The 20,525-nt window shown below is 38.1% G+C and overlaps 1 protein-coding gene across 2 annotated transcripts; it reads right to left on the bottom strand.

Annotated features, from left to right (window-relative positions):
- Window positions 1–3,177: 3,177 nt before the first annotated feature.
- Window positions 3,178–18,732, bottom strand: LOC134636807 (major prion protein-like). 2 transcript variants are annotated; one of them, XM_063487001.1, is made up of 4 exons: window positions 18,606–18,732; window positions 17,801–17,936; window positions 17,062–17,382; window positions 3,178–4,541 (listed from the first exon to the last, which is right to left on the bottom strand). In XM_063487001.1, the coding sequence occupies exons 2-4, from the start codon at window positions 17,924–17,926 to the stop codon at window positions 4,383–4,385; spliced, it is 606 nt and encodes a 201-aa protein (XP_063343071.1). In that variant the 5' UTR covers window positions 17,927–17,936; window positions 18,606–18,732; the 3' UTR covers window positions 3,178–4,382. The 2 variants fall into 2 exon arrangements, with proteins under 2 accessions (XP_063343071.1, XP_063343070.1); XM_063487000.1 differs by having other exon boundaries at window positions 18,602–18,725.
- Window positions 18,733–20,525: the final 1,793 nt, after the last annotated feature.

The raw sequence follows: 20,525 nt of genomic DNA, 5'->3' as shown, positions 1-20,525 counted from the left end.
ATTCCCGCCAGCTGTAAAAGCCCAGCTCGAAGATGGCTGAAGTAAACAGGGTTGGAGTCAGGTATCAGGCTCCTGTTGGAACAAAGGAGAGGGTTTGTTAGGGGGAAGATAAAGGTTGGTTAACCTTTATTTGCTGTGGCAAATCGGCTGCATTTTATTTTATTTTATTTTTTATCATACTAGCACATAATTACAGTAGTTACTTATTAACCTGTTAACAGGTTAATAAGAAAATAATACAAATTTCAGTATCATTTATCATAAGATTTAGCACACTTAGACTTTAGGGGTTATAGTGTTAACACAGTCGGTGTATTTTTATTCTCCTTTGAATTTATTTTCACTTTTTCTGTTCTCTGTCATTCCAACATCTGTTACTGGTATAGTGAGAAGGCTGTGTGCTGTAACCACACTGTGGTTCTTTCACAGACCTCTCAGAGCACAAAACACAAGACCGGTGCAGCAGTTGTGACTATGATTGCAGTAGGATGCAGAGAATGAGGAGAAAACACGTCACTAAGTATTAGTAGAAGATAAAAAGAGATCATGTCAGTTTTCTCATTGAATCTTGCTATGAAGTCTCAAAACATTGACTATCTGGAAGAAATCCATTGGTGTATCAGCTTTTAACGGAAAAATCATAAAGGGGATATAGTGAGTACAGAGGCTAAATCACAAAGGCAGGTTTTGAGATTGAAAATGAATAACTGCTGGAGGTGGGGGGGACAAAAGAGGGAAGTAAATTATGAATACATTTGATGAAAGGTGGATCAAAAAGGAAAAAGCGTGGGCGGAGTCACTGTAACTGCCTTTACAGGAAATCATACTCGCATTCTGTACTTTAAAGCCCATACGCCCACTGACATCTTGAAGTCATTATCAGCATCTGGATTTTTTCCACCAGTGGAAGAAAAGTTTTCTGTATTCATGGACATCCCCTAAAAGGAGTTAAAGTGTCGGTTCAAATAATTTAAAGGTAAATACAAGTAACTGGTAGACTGTGAGAAAATAAATACTGTAATGGAAACAAATGAAAAGCTGTTAACTTGAGTAGAAGCTAAAAGAAGTCAGATTGAATCTCACCGAATCTTAAATATAGCATCTGTGTAACCAGTGCATGCAATTTTTCCTCAGTCAGTACAGCTTTAAAAATTCTTATGACAATTCCAGTCTGCGATTCTCCATTTAAAGCCATTTAAGATATTTCCCAAGCGCTGTTAAACAGAGCAAGCATAGTTTTAACACAGCTTTTTCTAAACATCCTGGTTTTATTTTGGATACTTGCGTTATTGTAGAAACAAAACTACAACAAACAGCTGTGTGTTGTCATTTTCAACAGTCCCACACACGTCTCTTCAGCAATTCCATTCCATTCTTTCTTGGCGAATCTCTCAAGGTCCCCACAAATTTTCAGTGTGATTCTAGTCAGGGCTTTGTGCAAGCCAGTCAGTAATACTCCCATTGGTTTTCTGGAGGTACTTCTACAGGAGCGACATATTTTGTGGCTCTTTGTGTTGTTGGAAGACAAACCCAGACCCAGATTTGTGCTGAGTGCTTGCATTTCTTTCTTTTCTTTTTTTTTAAATTTTCACATGTCCTTCTTTCTTCATGTTTCCCACAGCATAATGCTCCCACCACCATGTTTCACTGTGGGTACAGTGTTCTTTGGATTGTACACCTCTCCCTAAGAAGGATCTCTGTGGCCAAAGAGCTCTAGTTTCATCTCATCTGACCAAAGGACCTGTCTCCAAAGAAAACCAGACAGTAGAGAACAGTATGCTAAGGATGACCTTTCTCCTGGTTGTCAATGACATACTTCAATCTGGCTTCAGTCAAGTGAAGATTTTCTTGGTCTTGCAGTCAATTCTTGTGCAAGGTTTTAGTGACCGCCTTCTTTGAGAGGACAATTCATGACTTGGCTAAGTCATTCACTAATGTCTAGGCAGTTGTTCTTGGGTCTTTAGACACATTTCACACTAGTTTTCTTTCCAGAGTCTTCGAAAATTTTCACCTCCTACTTATACCAGGCTCGTTCTATAACCATGTGTGACTCGCCTTGAATTTCTTAAAAATAGTTCTCACTGCAGTTCTTGACACTTGGAAATGCTTTGACTACTTTGTATAGCCATCTCCGGCTGTGTTAGTGTTAGAGTCAAATTGTTAAATGTTGCCATTATTGTACTTAAATTTGTAAGTCTTAGTTCAAACTATGTGATCAAAGACATTCCTTTGTTTCTGACCCCTTCCCCACCTGTTGAATGATGAGGGGAGCTATAGTGTAACTGTAGGCACATCCTACGTGAAGGTTCTGCTTTCTTATTTAGTGAGGATGTTTTACTTCCTGCCCTTTATGGCCTCACCTGTGTTTGTGTATGGTGAGACCGATAGAGGGGTTAAGCCATATACAGGGTGGGGGAGATTACCCTTTGGTGAGCAGGAGGTCACACAAATGCACCTCCAAACACAAACACACACACACACACTAACGTGCACTATAGGGGAGTTTTACAATGGGTGTTTGTGTAAACTGTGTGTGTCACAGAAATAAAAGGCTGCAGTGGAAGCTGGTTCTTCGAAGTGGTCTGACACTGCTCTGAGATCCTTCCCTTGCTAGCATGTGAAAACCGGTTGAGCTGTTCTGTCTTGCTTTGTTAACAGAAATAAGTCTAAACCAGTGGGGCCTGTGGAAGTACAGACTCAACAGTTAGCATCAGCAATTCTTTTTCTCAAGTCTAAACTTGTTGTTTTTGGCACGATGCTTTCTCAAATGACACTCAGACCCTTGAGGTTTTTATACTGTCTTTACATTGGAAAATAAAACCCATCGCTGCAGTGCAGTGGTTTGTGTTATGGTTTCTAGCGGGGTGGGGGAGCTAATAATATCGACCCAGATAATTTTGTTTTTTTAATGGAATAATTCTGTTGTTGTGTATTAACAGAAATAGTTTTCTTTAAAATGCATAAATTAATTAAAAGTACAATGTTTGACAAAAATTTTAAATTTCATTGGGGGGGGGGTGTAATAACCAGTCCTAAGAAAATATCTCATACAAAACGTGCCCAGAACACCTGTAAAATAATGTATTCAACAGTTAAGCTGCAAACTCACTTATTCCACAGTTGTGTTTCCAAGGTTTCTATGGCAAGGCTCTGAAACTGGTCTGATAAAACTCATCCAATTAAACAACAAACATTTTTCTCATGACATACTTCAACTTTATTTATAAAGAAATTTGGTATACAGTCTTAAGCATTGGCTACAAAAAAAACAGAGCGCAACAGAACACCAGTGATACCTACACAAGTTTGAATACAGGGCGAGTTGGAGCCTGACTGAACTGCTCCTCATAATGCCTCAACTGTTTCTACTTTACTGCTGATTTCGTGAGAAGCTTTGCACTCCTCTAAACAGTCTTTGGATGACATCCTGTTTAAGATTGCAACACTGATGACCAACAGACTCGTCTTCCACTGTTTTTCAGCACGGACAAAACACATGTCTCCATCTGTGAGGAATTTTAATGTTAGTAAACATTTTAGCCTTTTAATACTTTTCCAAAAATCTATCACAAAACTCAAACTTTAATCTCACAACCTAAATACAGTTTTGATAATCATTTGCCATTTAATCATGAAACAAACTTTGTATGGCATGAATTCTGCTTGTGTAATGAAAGCACAATACACTCAATTCATAAGGCATCAAAATTGAGAAAACCCCCCCATACATGTCAAAAATGTGATTATAAATGCATGATAACATACAAAAGCAAATCATAAGCAAAATAACTGATTAGTAAATATGAATCTTTGGCAATAGATGTTAGTCTTCACACTGCTGAAGAGTAATGGGTTGCAGTGATTTGGATGTACTCAGCAAGATCATAATAAATTGCCAATCACTGTTGATAATAATTTTATTAACTCTGTAAGACCCAACCCATTAAAAAATAACCAGAAAAAATTCCGATTTTTTTGGAACTGAGATGTTTAATAACCCTTATAACCAAATCCACATTTTTATTTGCCCTATCATGTTGTTTATGATATATTTATGAGATATTTTCTTTGTATCACATTTGATACATTGGGCGTTTGACAATTTTTTGTTAACAACAATGTTAATTTTAGACTCTTTTAAAAAAAGAGTTTTGTCCATAACATTTTAAAATTATGGAAGGTATTGATTATGTTGATGAGAAAGAGGGCAAATATGATACAAATGGCATTATAGGGTTAACTTCAAATATTTCTCAGCACATTAGGGGCCACAAATTTAAAAAATTTCCAATAAAAAGTCACCCTGAAAGCCAATAATGTTCCTGATATGATCACATAACCTGTTTCTGAGCATGGAGAGGCAATATAGAAAAGATGTTAAATCAGTATTTGCGAACGGCATTTATCACAACTGCCACGTAAACAATTGTGAGGATCAGGCCAGCAATACCGAGTCCCAAAGCCACATGGTTCAGTGTCCTGGCTGTCCTGCTGCTCCGCTCCGCTGACATCCGGTCGCCAACATGGTTGGCTTCCCGAGCCTGAAAGTGACAAGGAAGAAAAACAAAGCGATTTGGTTGTTGTTGCTGCTCTTGGTTGTTGGACCTCCACTATACAGGATGATACTTGTTTAGAGCTTAAAAACCCAGAAAGCATATACTCTGATCTTCTGAAAATGGAAACGTGTGGAAGATGTAATGTTTTTCAGCAGTTTGAACATCGAGACATTCTACAACCGTCAACATTCATAATGTGAAGAAAATGATTAAATTAAATAATAAACAGAATGAAAAGTAGCATAGCCACGCAAGCCAGGACATTTTACATTATCTCAGTGAGAATTCCAAACCAAGTTTTCCTGCTTGATTGTCAAGATCTGAACATCCTAAATGACAATTCATTAACCTGTTAATGCTATAATCAGTAACAAAGATTTTATTTCCCATGTTATGATGGGTCAGAGCTTTTCACACAATATGAGACCGGGGGTTTTAATGTCATGGTTTTTCTCTGTATATTGCTGTAGAGTTCTGGTTCAGGTTTTCATTTCCCTATTTGGAGTTTTTGGTTATATTTTGGCTTTAGTATCCTGGTAAGAACTGGTTGTGTCCCTCCGTGTTCCCTAATTTGGATTTGTGTTAGTGCGTGTGCCCCTGCCTCTATCATGTTTAGTGTGGGGATTTCTATCGCTGTGCGTCATTGCTTGCTTGGTTCCTGTTTTACTTTTACAGTCAATTTTCTCTTCTAACCGTCGTGATGTTCTCCCATATCTCATTCCCCATTGGTTTCCTGTGAGTCCCACCTTCCTCTTCCTCCTTTCAGATTGCCCGTTGCTCCCCCTAATGTGCCTCAGATTTACCTTGCCTAAAGAAATTATGTCTCATATGTACGTTTCTAGTTACATCCTTTGTTGGATTTTTGGGTTCTCCAGTTTAGTACAGACCCTTTTGTCAATATATTGTTGGCATCCTAAGATTCTGCACTCTGCATTACTCTGTAGTGGACATCCATCAAGTTCATTTTTTCTCATCAGCCATCTCATCTCATCCTGCATCCTTTTCCCTCTTAATGATGACGTAAACAAAGATTATTTTTCACTTTGGAAAATTTGAAAACGCAATATTGAGGAACTGATGCATGCATTTTCAGAAACACAAAAGCTTAGCAGTAACTCTTCACAAACACAATCATGGCACAGAACACTCTAAATTACTGTACCAACTGTTATGTTGTTAGAGGTGTGGCAAGAAAGTTTAACTTGCTAAAAACAAGCTGACTATTGAGACTGTGGAACAAATGGCCCATGACGGTGATTTGCACGCACTGAGCAGGAACTCTATGTGATGATTACTACTTATGGGTAAACTGTAATTTGTGAGCAATTGCTGTTTAAGAGCCACACTGCAGAATATTTACTGAGGCAATATGAAGCACTCCCATCGTTTTATCTCTTAAATAGAAGTTTACCAAGAGATTTAATCCAATATTTACTCCATTAAAAAAAAAAGAAAAGAAAAACATGTTAGGCCACATGAAGACTTAAACTGACATATTGGGACAATAATGGGAAACCACAGGACTTTTAATAAAATAGGAAACAACAGACCAGCTGCAGAGGACAATGTTAGCATACTTTATTCAGTACTTAGACTGGACCACACCTATCCTCCATCTTTATTTTGAGCTTATACCAAAAATTGCTGAGGAGACATCTGCTTAATGTTTGTCTAATCCATTAGTTAAAAAAGTACCTTGAAGCCTTGAAGACTAATAGGGGCCACAATATACAAAAACAACATCACATTGCATTCAGTGACTCTTACAACTAGCAATCGAGCACAACCTCATCAAGTGAGGTTGTACACAAGAAAGCAAAAGGTTGTTTTCCTACAAACATTTAAGAACCACAGAGTCATCTCTGCTGGCAATTAGGGGGAAAAAAGTGCATGTTTAAGGCACTTCTGCTTTATCGTTTACATTTAGGGGATGCTTTAGTCCATTTTCCATCCACTGATTTACTGTAAGGAGTTCATGATATAAACATTAAAGCTTGAGTGTATAACTTATATATATATATATATATATATATATATATATATATATATATATATATATATATATAACTCCGGCACAGGCTGGAATGTTAAAGATATGCCTCTACTTTTTTGTTACATATGGACTGAATTTTCTCGCTGAAAATTTGATAACAAATAACAATGGTAGTATATTTGATGTACTAGCCAGAAGAGGTTAACCTCTTAAACTCTAAGGATCATTTCTGAGGTTCCTGCTTGAAAATGACATGTCTAAAGTAAATAGAGTCTGCAATTAAAACTTGATATCAAAATAAAGCTAATAATTGTGAGACTTTATCAGAAGTGTAAATATTACAGCAGATGCTACTGTGTCAAGGTAACTAAGTCATTTAAACTCTATTTATATGTCTAAAAATGCTTGTTTTTCAAAATATTTTTTAAAGAATTACTCACACACGGATAATGGGTCTTTTTTGCACAGCAAAAGCAGTCTCTGTGACTTTAAATTCTGCAGAGCAGTAACTCCAGCTTCTATTGGCCAATTTGGATAACTGACCTGCCTTTTAATCACTTAAGCCAATAGAATCACGATAACGTCACTGCGTTTACATCAATCCCACCAATCACAAATTGCAAGGCAAGAAATACATGTGGAACGGGTGCATGGCACTTGCCATAGTCCAAATGAAATACCCGTAACCGGGCAAAAAATGGCTATTTTTTTATGAGCGTCACAGCCTGTGAAACCTGATGTTCCACCTCCTGGCCCCATTTTAAGAGATTAAACAACACAAACTATGTTATATTTTCTGATTTACAGAGAAACAGCATGAGCGCAGTATGGTCATATCTGGTTATGGATAAAAAAGAGAAGATTGATTTAAAAAAAATTAATCACTGTTCTAACAATGCCTACAAAAGCCTAGGAATAAAACATTCAAATATATTCTTATGGTGATATTACAGCTGAACTATTTGTAGGAAGGAGCTTGGCTAACCTACACTTAAACAGCATTAGACAGTCCATTCAACAGAACAGCAGGCCCAAGGGAAACAAATGAATCTGATAAAAACACAGCCCAAACTGGTTTGTAGAAAGAGCAGCCTTATACAGACTAATGCACTAGTGTCCCAAAATCGATAAAGTGCTCTTTGAAAACACGGCTCTCCTTTCCTTCTGACTAGCTTGCCTTGTTGTAGGTTAGACGGTATAATCTGTGTGCTGTCTCTATGGAGGGTTATCAGTGTGTCTGCCTGTGCTGCTATCCTGCTTCTTTGTCTTCTTTCTGCACGGGATTTATGCAGGTGACAATGAGGTATCGTTGGTAACATTGCAGCAAGCACAGCTGAACGCAGCTGATAAAAAAGTCTGCATAGTTTTGCCACAATGAAATGAAAGCAAAGTGACGGGCGAAGAGTAGTTCAGCTAGCTTATTCAGTGAGTTAACATTGTTCTGATGTTCTTGCTTCTGTCTCTGTCTTTTCAACCTACAGTTTAACAACAGGCTAGAGATTTCCTGGAACATGTACAACATCCTCAACACATCTTAACCACACAAAATGTCACTCACCTCTGTGAGCCATCCGAACCCTGTCTTGTGGTAAGGCTAACAGCAGGGGGTTGAGTGGCATTTTGCTCTTTAACAGTTTTATGTATTTGTGGTTGAAACTCAGAAGCATATTTCTATGTTAAACACGTACCAACACGTACATACTTGTGATATATATATATGGAGTCATGGGAAAAAACGTTTTCACAACCTTTTAGCCAAAGGTCAGACTGTTCAATACTCAAAGAAATTAAAAACTAATAATACAATAACAATAATAATAAAAAATTCAAGAGCCAATGACAGTACAATTAGAAGAGCCACAGCTTGTATGGAAGGGTTGCCAAAGAGAGTCTTTCCTCTCTAAAAATAAGATAGCAACAAAGCTTAGGTTTGGAATTTTCACAAGACTCCTGGAAAAATGTCTTTTGGATGGAGAAGCACAAAGTAGAGATGGTTGTTATGGTCATAATGCACAGTGCCATGTTTGGGGAAAACTAAACGTGGCATATCAACACAAACAGCTCATACCAACTGTCAAGCACAGAGGTGTGGAGTGATGATTTGGGCTTGTTTGCAGCCATAGCATTTGGGCATAGCTCCAAAGTGAAGCTCTAATTTGCTGCTGTGATCTCAAGCACAGCAAGTGAGTCATACTGAAGTGAGTAGGCGAAAATGATGTGCAAGACTTAAAGTCTATACTAAAAGTGGTTCTACAAGCTATTGAAATCAGGAGTGTACTTAGTTTTTCACAGAACTGCACAGAGTCATGAATTTGTTTTTTGTTTTTTTTTTATTCAGAAGTGTACTACGCTGAATCTCTTTAACCCTTGTTTTCTTTTTTAAAGGTAACCAGGGCTGCTGCTCCTGCTGTTTATGTGCACTAAGCAGGCATCCTCTCAAGATCACAGCCTGTCTAGGTCTTTAAAACCCTTATCTGGGATGTATTATAATGTGCAGAATTTCTGCAATGAGATCTACCAGGAGACACAAGCCTGTGCCCAATGTTTTGCCATCTGAATGGGTAAGACACAGACACACAAACGTGTGGCAGGCCAGGCACCAAAGTCATTTACAGCTGGGTTGTTGCTGAATAGTTGTTGTGCAAGAAGATTTCACAATCCATAAAATCGCTGAAAGTATCTAATCGGCAGTCATAAAAGCTGGTTGATTTTTTCCTAAATGCTAAGGAAAAGTACTACAGTGTTAAATGAGATACACTTGCTAAGCTTTTGAGGTGAAATGTAGATATTGCTGTCAGAAAAACTCAAAGCAATGTACCATCTAACAAGAACTGACAAGGGATGCAGATTATCATCTAACGAGTTCCTGCATGTTCCACTTCATGCTACAACTGATATGGCTTTATCTTTAAAATATTTAAACCAAACTATGAACATAAAACTGCTGGTAAACTTGACTTCTTTTGAAGCTGGGTGAAACACTTTGTAAAAGTTCAGAAAAGTGCTGTACAAACCCCAGAGGTGGGAGCTAAAGTACAAATAATTTTGTAATTAAGTAGAATTTTCAGGCATCTGTACTTTACTTTCACATTTACTTTTCTCACAACTTTTTACTTTTACTTTCACATTTAGCTGGAAGGACTTTGTAGTCCTTACATTTTGAAAAAGGCATGTTAGGTCAAGTTTAACGCATTCCAGATATCAAACAGACTAGAGCCTTAATTGAGGGAACAATAAAAACAACACACACAAAAGCCAGTCCTATTGATGTATTTACTACAGCTTCTCCCTGTGACACCTGGACTATTTTCACTTGTAATATCTTGTTTATACTGTACATAGTAATGTTCAACTTTGGAATATTTACATTAATATTATATAGGGTTTAGATTTTCTATATTTCACATTTATTTTGAATTGAGCAACAAAACAATTCCCCCCTTCTAATAAATAAGGTATTGCAATTCTAATCAGACATGCTTACTGACACTAAGGGATGAAAGAGGCAAAAATATGTAATTAATGCATTGTGTATAACAGTATAGTCAGGGCTTAAACTGGGCTGAAATGAGCTGGAACAGCATTTTTGGTGCAGATGTCCATAGGCTGTTGTTGCAGTAATAGAGCATTTGGCTAGCTCCATAGAAGAGGAGCGACCGTAATGAGAGTGACCTTTTTTAAATCTGAAATTAACAACATTTCTAAACAGCTCGACAAATATCAAACATACAAACTTTCTCACAGCTAAAGGACTGCTAGCTAAAGGTCTAGCTGCTGTATTAGCTAAATTTAACTTAGCTAATTAGCTGTAAGCTACGTTCAATCAGAGATAGAGAAAGATGTAAGAAAGACAGGAGAGGAGACCAAAAGAGAGGCTAGATTTAAAGGTAAGGACTACTCAGTGGATTTAATCAAATCCAGCTCAGTGGAAATTTAAAGCCTATTTCTAATGTCCTCAAACATTTTATAGTTTTCTTTTTAACCAACTGGTTAACAAAACAAAATCAAAACCAAAATCTACTGTAGCTCACATCAGACATTACTGTGACTTATATCTAAGTGATTCTGTTTCCCACACTGTGCCGCCACAGTAGAACTTGGGGTTTCATGATCTGCCAAATCACAAATCTGTCAAGGCTACTGCTGTCTGCGGGCACGATGTGAACCCAAATGTACTCAGAAACAGGAAGCTAACAGTTGCGTTATTTGCTAGAACACTCTTTGTAAGAAGTAAACTTTACAAAAACAAAACAAGAACCTCAAACATGAACTAACTAGACTCAGGAAACTAAAACTAGGAAGCATAGACTAGGAGAGCGGAACTGGGAACCAGAACTTCACAAGAACACAGAGGGATGAGACAACACGGAGAAGGTGTGGATGACGCTGACGATGCGACACAGACAGAGAGAATCACAAGGCTTAAATACACAGACTGACAAGGAGAGGATAGGGAACAGGTGATAACACAGCAGGAATAAATCAGAGCTAAGGAGACACAGGAAGCAACGCAGACCAAACGCAAGACACGAAAACTTAACACAAGACATCAGACACGGCAACAGGGAGGGAACACAGATGTGGGACCAGGGCAGGCACAGAGACACAGAACAGGAGCTAAAAATACAAAACAGAAACCAAACCCTAAGAACAAGAAAATCTTAAGAGTTAATCTGAAACATAAGATAACAGTTTTCAAAACCAAAACCACTGAGTCAACTCAGGACCACGACAAAATCTCAAATTGAATTTTTAAAAACCCAATTGTTTTTTTCTTCATTACATTTGCAATTTAACTTGAAATAAAGATTGTATTTACCTGCATTATCATAATTATTTTATTATTATAGCTAAGTGGCAGGTGAAGGTTCAGCTAAACACTGCACAAAAATAGCTGCTACGCAAATACCTGTACGTCTACTTAAGTGACAATTGTATGTGCTTTTCACACTGCTCTGTCGCCCTGCTTTTAGATTTGTTAGCGATGACTTTAAATAAATAAATTTTTTTACAGTCAAATATGCCAAAAGTTTTGGACATCAGAAAGGAAAAGGTTAAAACTGGACTCAGTACACTCAGTGATGAATTCTTACCTCACTGCACACCTCTAATCAATGTCTTGCTAACCAGTTATCATGGTGAAAACAAAATAATCACTCATTAGATCTTTTTCACATCTTTCTACAGTCCTCCTGTCATCAACTGTTTAACCGAGTGATAATCACTGGCAGCAGGTGAGCGTAGAAAAGACGCCATTCACATCTGTCAAATAACATTTTCAAGTAAGTCTTAGTTTAATGTAATGTTCAGATAGACAAGCGGTTATTTCTCTTTAGAAAAAAAATATAATGTAAAAAACAAAACAACCAAACAAAAAAAAAAACAGCATCTTGTTGCTATCAGGTAGTCACACTGATCTGAGTAAAGTCCTGTTGGAACAAATATTTACTTTGGCTTTATCGGTCTTGGTGACTACAGACAGTTTTACATGAAGATCATTTTACAGAATCAAATCTAAGTTTCTTTAGTGTTGATCAAACATTTTACCTTTAGTCTGCCAGATACACTTTAATTTAAATTTAGCTCTATCAGATGCTACAGAGTACCTGACATTACAGCCAATGACCAGTGTTTGCCTTTATGTTGCTCTCTGTAGCTCCGTGGTTAAACACAAAACTGTCTCCACTTTGATTTCAATACGTAACATGACAGTTCAGTAACAAGAAATACCATGTCAGACCAAAATAAATTTGTATCACATTTTAATGTGACACAAACTAAAATGTGTGCCACATTTTAAGGTCAGCAAGAGGAAATAACCTTAAATTCCAGTTAAAATACATCACCCCTCTGCAGAAGAATTAGCTCATCGAAATGTCCACCCATTGTAAATAAGGGCTTCTGAAGAAAATGCTGGCATTTTGGGAAACAAAGAGCTGTTTGGTGATGCCTTCACAAAAGCAGGGAATGCCCTTGAGCTGAGGTAACTGACTGCTCGAGCCTGATTGCGACAAAAGTGGGGATTTTTGGAAAGCCCGGGGGCATTAGTGCTACTGAAAGCTCCATAGTGCTTTTGTCATAAAGCAATTAATTCAGAAAAGCCCACAGAAAAGGAAAAAAAACCCGAAACTTTTCCATTAGAAAAAATGGAAACACAACGCATCACCCGTTACTTCAAATTGTTCATAACAACAAGCCACAAGCTGTTAAGCCCCCGTTGCAATTGGTGTTGTTGCTTTCACAAACAGCAGCGTGCACCAAAACCTTTGGTCTTAATTCTGCTGGTTGTGCACCTCTCAGTGTCTGTCACCTCACACATGTGGTGTGGCAGGTGGTGCCAGGTTGAAGACACAAGTGTACCATGACTTCAGGCACATGCTGCTGTAAATGCCATAAAATTGGTTTTACTGCTGTTTCAATGATTTGTCAGTACTGAAGCTAAGAGATTCACAGATTACACAGAAGCAGATTAAAAACAAAAATAAATCAGTGGGCATTCTCCATATTGCCAAACTGATGAGATCCTCATGACCGCGTGATCACCAACAATCTGAAATTCCTCAGCTTGACAAAAGAGCCAGTGTCTATGAGAAGAACTGCATTATTATGTCTAATGTAGACCAAAATGACCAGCCCCAACACAGGGATACTGTTTCTACAAGAGTCAGACACCAGACAAGGTGTTAGACCCAGCGGCTGTGATACAGTAATGGAAAGAGGTGGGGCTGCTATAATGCCAACTTTGTGTAGGCACAGACAAAACAAGGGCCAGGATGTGTGAACCTGCAGGAGAGACGAGGAAGACAGAGAGGGAGACATCGAGGAGTTCATGTTCTTCCAGCACGAACTGAAAGTGTGTCTATGCATGATTCGGGAGAGCAACAAATCATCAACCTTACATAAGTGTCCTTTACATAAACAGGACACTGTTTGATTTTGCTATGGCTTTGTTTTTTTAAAACAGCCTTTACCTCAATCTCTCAAATAAACTACTACATAATCTTTCAGCAGAAGTCATGCAAAACATTAGATCATTAAAACAGACCCATTTTTCAAAAATTCACAAAATGGCGCAATTATCCATCACACATCCTGCTGAATTCAACACAGATTTTATGTTGTTAGTTTTCATCTACAATCCCCTTCCAAAATAAATAGAAATTAAAATGTGCTCCTTATAGCATGTTATTCATTCCCGACTCTTGCTGCAGTGTCTACAGTACACCACCGAGTCCTGTCCATGTATTCACGGTGACAATAAAAGCGACCGTTGAAAGCTTACAGAAGCTAACAGAACATCAACAGCTGCTGGCTCACAGCAACTAGGTGCAGCTTTAGCTTATTATTTACTGTGTTTACTGTATATGCTGTACAACATATACAATGGGGACATAAATGCTAAAAGAATTACCTAAATAAGCCTTGAGTGATTAATTTTAAATCTTCTGCCTTAAAGCATAAACTTAGTGAATAGTGTTTGTTGATCTTATCGTGCCTTTGTCGTATCACAGCATTTAATGCTAATTTTTTTTATATGTAATCCGCACCGATAAATACAGATGCCTTTTTAAAAATTGTATTTATTTATTTTTAAGCAAGTTTTATTCGAATTAGGTTCACAACAGCAACTGTGGGAAACTGTGGACAACCGCAATGTAAATACAGAAAGATACATGAGTAACCATTTTAAAAATAACAGCGTCAGCTGCTCTGGAAGGTATGTGTCGCGAGTTATAATTAGCACAGCATGACATGTATGGTCTTAACCATAACTTTAACAAAACCTAGCATAGGAAATTTAGAAAAGCTTAAAAGCTTAATGACTCTGTTTTTTCATTTGTCATTTTCTTTGTCTCAAGAAAGGGCAATATGCACACTTTGTGTTTCTGTAAGCTTCTGAATACTGATGAAAAAATAAATAAATAAATAAAAAACATTGTACACAGTCACATGGCACACTATGGCAAAAACATTTACATTAAAGCTTCAGAAGTCACCTTTATTTAAAAGTGATACTCTTCAGGAGTCTCTGCGAATGCAGTAAAATGTAAGGTTATTTTTGGCCTTTAACTACAAACATGGAGGACACAAGGGTGTCTTTTCCATCCTGTAAGAATCAACTAACACAACTTCCAGAGAAAATGTGCATGCAGTAGCACTCTAATGAGACTGGGGAAAAAAAAAAAAAAAAAAAAGGCATTAAAGAGGGCTGTTCTGCTCATTTTCACCTCCATATTTGTATTCCTGGACTAACTGCTGTAACTTTGAACAGTTACTAAAACTAAGATTTGTTCTAGTACAGCTATAAAGCAATGGCTTTAAGCACATCCTGCTTTATAGCCCTTCTTGACACTAATAATGACCATATTTTACAAAATGATCATCATATTGTTTTCAATACCACTTAAAACCAGGGACCGAGACCATAAACTCATCAGAAAAGGTTTTACTGAGACCATGGATAAAGGGAGCCGTAGACTGTTTTCCCCATATACTCCTGTATAACAATATTTGTTACCACAACCATAAGAATTGCCCCCTAATGGCTGGTATGAAGAATGCAAGTGTAAGGCACTTCCACATTGGATTCACTTTGAGACCCGAAAACGACGCCTTTTATTTGCAGCCTACGGAAAAGCCTTTTCTGTCCCATTAAGGCCCCTCAGTAAAGACCTACTTTCTTTTAATTGCTCTTAATTGCAAATGACAATTTTTCATATCTACAGTTATGTGTTGGAACCAGAATCTCAACTCTACCAGAATACAAAGAGCCCAACGTCAGCAGCAACAACGATTACAGCAGGATGTGCCTGTAAATATTGCAGTCACTACCGACTTATTGTGGTGGATTTAGTTCCTGAATAACTGCATGAAACACCGTCAATATACAGCAGGGCCCTGATAAAATGTATATGTGAGAGAACTGTATATAATATGGTGAATATCACTTTTGCACAAAAACAACATTCAAGGGTTGTATGAATTATCCAGAACAGCATTGCTAAATGGACTGATTCTTTGCGCTTTATACTACATGCATTGATTCATCCATTCATACAAGCAAATTTGTCTACACCTAAGAGCTTTCTATCTAACATTGACACACTTTCATACTCTGTGGGATGGTTTGTTGCTGATAATCTCTTTTACAGGACAACGCCCCTTTGCTGCTCACTGTGTGCCTCAGAGAGGAAATGATGTGGGTCTATATTCAATTACACCGGTAATTACAGATTTCTTCTTTCAAATGCAAGCGAAACCCTTGCACTGCAGAGCGTTTCACCACCAGTGTGTTCTTACTGCTGAGTTTTCCCACAATGGTTATCTACTCTACTCTCTCTGTCTCTGTGAAAGTCACACTTGCTGACTCCAAAAGACAGCCAGCTCGATTATGATGGACCACACCCAATGCAGGCACTACTTACTCTTCTCCCTGCACTCTGCAAAGACATTCAGGTCAATCAAGTCCAAAACCAACCATTTAAAAAGCCATTCGTTACAGATGGAAGTAAAAAGCAATACACAACCTCCCCTCTCCAAGACTGTGGGTTAAGAACTGGAAGTACAATATTTTTTGTTTTGTTTTTAAACATTTCGCTCTCATCTCTCGTGCCACATTGGATTTGGCATGTTTGTTATGTATATACTACTTCACTGTGTTTTACTTTATCTCTACTTATTCTGCTAGTCTTTTTGCTTTCCATGTGAATTTTTGTCACAGTTACTGCACATCTTTGCATCTTTTCACTTCTCCTTTTCTCCGCACAAATTTCTACACCTTCTGGCAACTTAATCATGTTCTCTAATCTGGTTCCCACGCAGTAACATGTGGGAGTTAGATGTTGTGCTGAACAGCATGATTTACTTTAATACCTCAGTGAACTTTATACTGAATGTTTTAAAACTATGGAGGGCTAAATGTGCCAAAATAAAATAACAAAACTGTGTAAATAATAAATTAATACATTAAATTCATTATTAATTAATTAACATTTCAATTTGTTTAATTAAACATATATTTAATTATTCCACTTTTTAATCAATTACTTCATGGTTCCTGTCCTGGAGTGCACCATAAAATTATTTTAAAATGTAAATTCTTGGTGTGGCTTTTCAACAGACCCCAACATCTAACAGCAAGTCAACACAGATTATCCAAGGTACTGAGTTGATGCAGTGTTACAGTCAGCTGAATTGGTGCTGGTGTGGACTTGATGTAGCCAGGTCTCCCAAAATACATTATAAATGAAACCACAAGCATCAGTAGTGGAAGAAAGCCACCAGAACTATTAGTAATCTTTGAGTTTATTATTTTGATTATTAGTAGAATTATTATTTATTCCCAAATTTAATTACTTAATGACAAATTTAATTCATTATTTCATTTCATTTTAGAACTCTTGGAATTCTTTAGGTATCATCTCATCTCCTTAGACAAACAGATTTGCGATGTGCATTTATTGCAGTGCAACAGTCCATGAAGAATGAAAAACGTTCTTTTTTGAGACTCACCGAGATGGAGAAGATAAGGGCAGCAATTCCAAGTGGTAGGCAACAGCACAACATGGTGAAGATGGAGTAGCCCAAGTAGTCATTGACAGGGTTAGCTAGAGGACCCTGAGCCACATACACTGTGGGCTGGACCACGACAGTACCCTGCTGAGGTGCAGGGTACTGTCCACCCATGGGATGAGCTGGCTGTCCATATCCTACTCCTGCAGGCTGCCCATATCCTGCTCCTGCAGGCTGCCCATATCCTGCTCCTGCAGGCTGCCCATATCCTGCTCCTGCAGGCTGCCCATATCCTGCTCCTGCAGGCTGCCCGGGATAACCCTGCAGGACACAGAGGTGAAATAAGACCAACTCATTTCCACTGCAAACGAAACAGGTGGCTGAAGTGGAAAAACGGGTTGGATAAGTGATTTATGGAAAACACGAGACTGTTGTTGATAGAGGTTAAATATAGAAGGAATATATTAGACCTCGTCTTTAGATCTATCTATATATATATATCTATATATATATATATATCTATATATATATATATATATATATATATATATATATGTGTGTGTGTGTGTGTGTGTGTGTGTGTGTGTGTGTGTGTGTGTGTGTGTATGCATTACCTTGTTTAGCAGTCTATAGGTAAATAGAGAAAATATAACTAACGTTTTTATTGGATTAAATACCTCTCTCTCTCTCTCTTTTTTAGATTGTCTTAAAAAAAATTGTCTTTAAATGTGCTGGTTACCTGCAGTGGATATCCAGGGCCAGGGTTACTGTCGTCCTGGTAGGGTGGAGGGGGCGCTTGGCCCATGGAAGACTTCTCACTGGACCATCCCGCTGGCGGACCGCATGGGTTTTTCCCCGAATCCATAATGCAACTTCTAGGTTTTCACACAAAAAAGAAAGTCAGCCTTGTTTTTTTGGTGCCAGGTGTTCTGGGAATCCATCCTACCTGACAAACCATCCTACCCGTTGTTTATGCGCATTCGCACAACACGAAATTAGGTGGCGAACCATCCTACCTTTGTGAATATTAGCTAGAAAAATACTCTGACGGGTAGAAATTAAGTGCCAAACCATCCTACCTTTGTCAATGTCTCCTACAAGCATACTTTAACAGCTAAAATTAAATGGCAAATCGTCCTACTTTTGTTAATCTGAGCTAGAAGCATACTTTAACAGCTAAAATTCAGTGGCAAATCATCCTACCTTTGTTAATAAGAGCTAGAAGCATACTCTGACGGGTAAAATTAAGTGCCAAATCATGCTACCCTTGTGAATGTTACCTACAAGCATACTTTAACGGGTAAAATGAAGTGGCAAACCATCCTGGCTTTATGAATATGAGCTACAAGCATACTCTGAAAGGCAAAGTTAAGTGGGAAACCGTCATACCTACTTAAATTGGTGCTGGAATTACTCTGTGACAGCAGAAATGTGCATAAACTACTTACGGTAGGACGTTTTGCCAAAGTAGGATGGTTTGTCACAACACCTGGTTCTTACTTCTCTAAAATATTTAATAATTTTTTTCTTTTTTTCTTACCAACCCCTTTTGAATTTTCTAGCTGAACACGGTGCGCTAGACGTCGTAGTCGTATTCCAAATGTTTGACAATTTGTCAGCGTAGCCCCTCGTCAAGCATATCGTTGCATATCACACTTCCGCTTTCAAATTAAAAGAGCTGCGGAGCATATCCGCGGTTTCATTGTAACTTGTTCCTGCTCATGCCACGGTATTTTTGGTCTTGATCAATATTGGTCATAATGAGAAAACTGAAAATAGAAAAGTAAAAAAACAAACAAACAAAAACAGCTGGGTCTGTACTTGATTTCATAACTTGAATTTGATTATGGTTTTCATATTTAAATGCCTTAGAGTTAAAATATAAATCTAATTTACATGCACCTAGGAAAAATGCATAGAACTATGTGCTTCAAAAGGTCCCCCTGCGATGCTCAGGTCCTGCTGTAACGTCATTTTAGTCCGTCGTTAGGTGGTTGCCAGGCAAAGTGGGTGCGTCATGACATGTCATGGTAGGAATTATGGTTGGAGTTAAAGTGACGTGATGCTTTAAGATAAGTCTTGGGTTCATACATGTTTAAAATGAGTAATTTTTAGTCCGTTAGTTGGTGGTTGTTAGGAAACGAGATGATGCCTGCCTTTCTATGTAGGCTCTGGAAACAGGTATAGAATGAAAACAAGCTCATATTTACCCTCAGCCTCCACAGACACATGTACAATTTAACCAAACCAATCTTATGATTATATGGGGCACGCGGAACATATATCAACAATAAAACCCGGAAAATACCTATCTATAGCCACAAAAACACGTATAATATCCATATCCAAAATGGTATCTCCGTCTTGTTTCTTTACGGTCTCAAACGCAGTACGCTTTTATTTTGTGAATGCAAATACGCTTAATTTCCGGTCTCAATAGCTGGCTGGACATATGTAAATCAGGACCTATAGAGCCTATAGTATGGGTCGGCCCGGGGGGCATAATCAGGGGTGACGGTCTCTCATAAAAACAGCGAGTTAACTGGAAAACAGAGCCCTTTATGTGAATAACTGAGAAATATTATGGTCATATGGTTTGAAGTTGTCGAGTTCTTCTCTGTAGACTTGGTGTGTAAGTCTACAGAGAAGAACTCGACATGTTTTGTTACTCAAGTATTTGAGTCTGTATCTCACGGGGTAAACACGAGGGCACCGCATGATTGGAAGGCTCATTATGCGGTCTCATTACCTTAATAAGGCAGGGGGAAACAGATTGTCCACTAGATGGCGACAGAGCATTTCTAATAAAGAAGCTGTCGCTAAGCGTGACAAAGGACATGGCTATGAAGGCCACTCATTATACTTCTATCCATTTACTTGCTTTATGTGAGCTCCCTTTCTGATATAAAAACCAGCACAACTATTTTCAAACAATTAAAGTGTTAAGTGTACTTGAAAAAAGTGAAAAGACAGCACTTTGTAATCAGGTTTTACGTCCCCTCAAGTCATCTTAAAAGACAGAAGCTACGGAAGTTTCTGGGTTGTTTTTGTGGACGCAGTGGCACCCTGTGCTCACTGAACATGGGTAATGTGGGGATTTCCACTTTAAGGTTGTCTGTTTTTTATCCCACGACACAGAGTGACACATTTTTATTTATTTTTTGTTCACTGTATACTTTTTTGTAGTTTTTTTCCCCTTGTATACAGCGACTTCAACCTCAAATTCTTTTCTACACATTTTTTTCAAATAGATGAGGAAATCAACAGTTGATACATAACATGGTACACAGCCTTTTAAAAAGTGGTCGACTTCTTCTTTCGGGTGCTCCCTTTAGGGGTCGCCACAGGGATGTGCTCCCATCTCACTCTGTCCCTAGCATCCTCCTGTCACACCAACCCTCTGTATGTCCTCCTACACTACATCCATGAATCTTTGTGGTCTTTCTGCCCCGCCCCCCCCCGAC

Source organism: Pelmatolapia mariae, linkage group LG10_11 (assembly GCF_036321145.2).
Source record: "Pelmatolapia mariae isolate MD_Pm_ZW linkage group LG10_11, Pm_UMD_F_2, whole genome shotgun sequence".
Classification (NCBI taxonomy): Eukaryota; Metazoa; Chordata; class Actinopteri; order Cichliformes; family Cichlidae; genus Pelmatolapia; species Pelmatolapia mariae.
The sequence above is the reverse complement of the archived record's forward strand: the minus strand, read 5'-3'. Positions and strand labels throughout refer to the sequence as shown.

Bases quoted from the DNA above. Each gene is read 5' to 3' on its own strand.
- LOC134636807 (XM_063487001.1), bottom strand. From the start codon at position 17,926: ATGGATTCGGGGAAAAACCCATGCGGTCCGCCAGCGGGATGGTCCAGT. The intron at 17,383-17,800 runs GTAACCAGCACA...TGTGTCCTGCAG, and splicing joins GCCCTGGATATCCACTGCAG to GGTTATCCCGGGCAGCCTGC. The intron at 4,542-17,061 runs GTGAGTCTCAAA...TGTCACTTTCAG, and splicing joins CCCTTATCTTCTCCATCTCG to GCTCGGGAAGCCAACCATGT.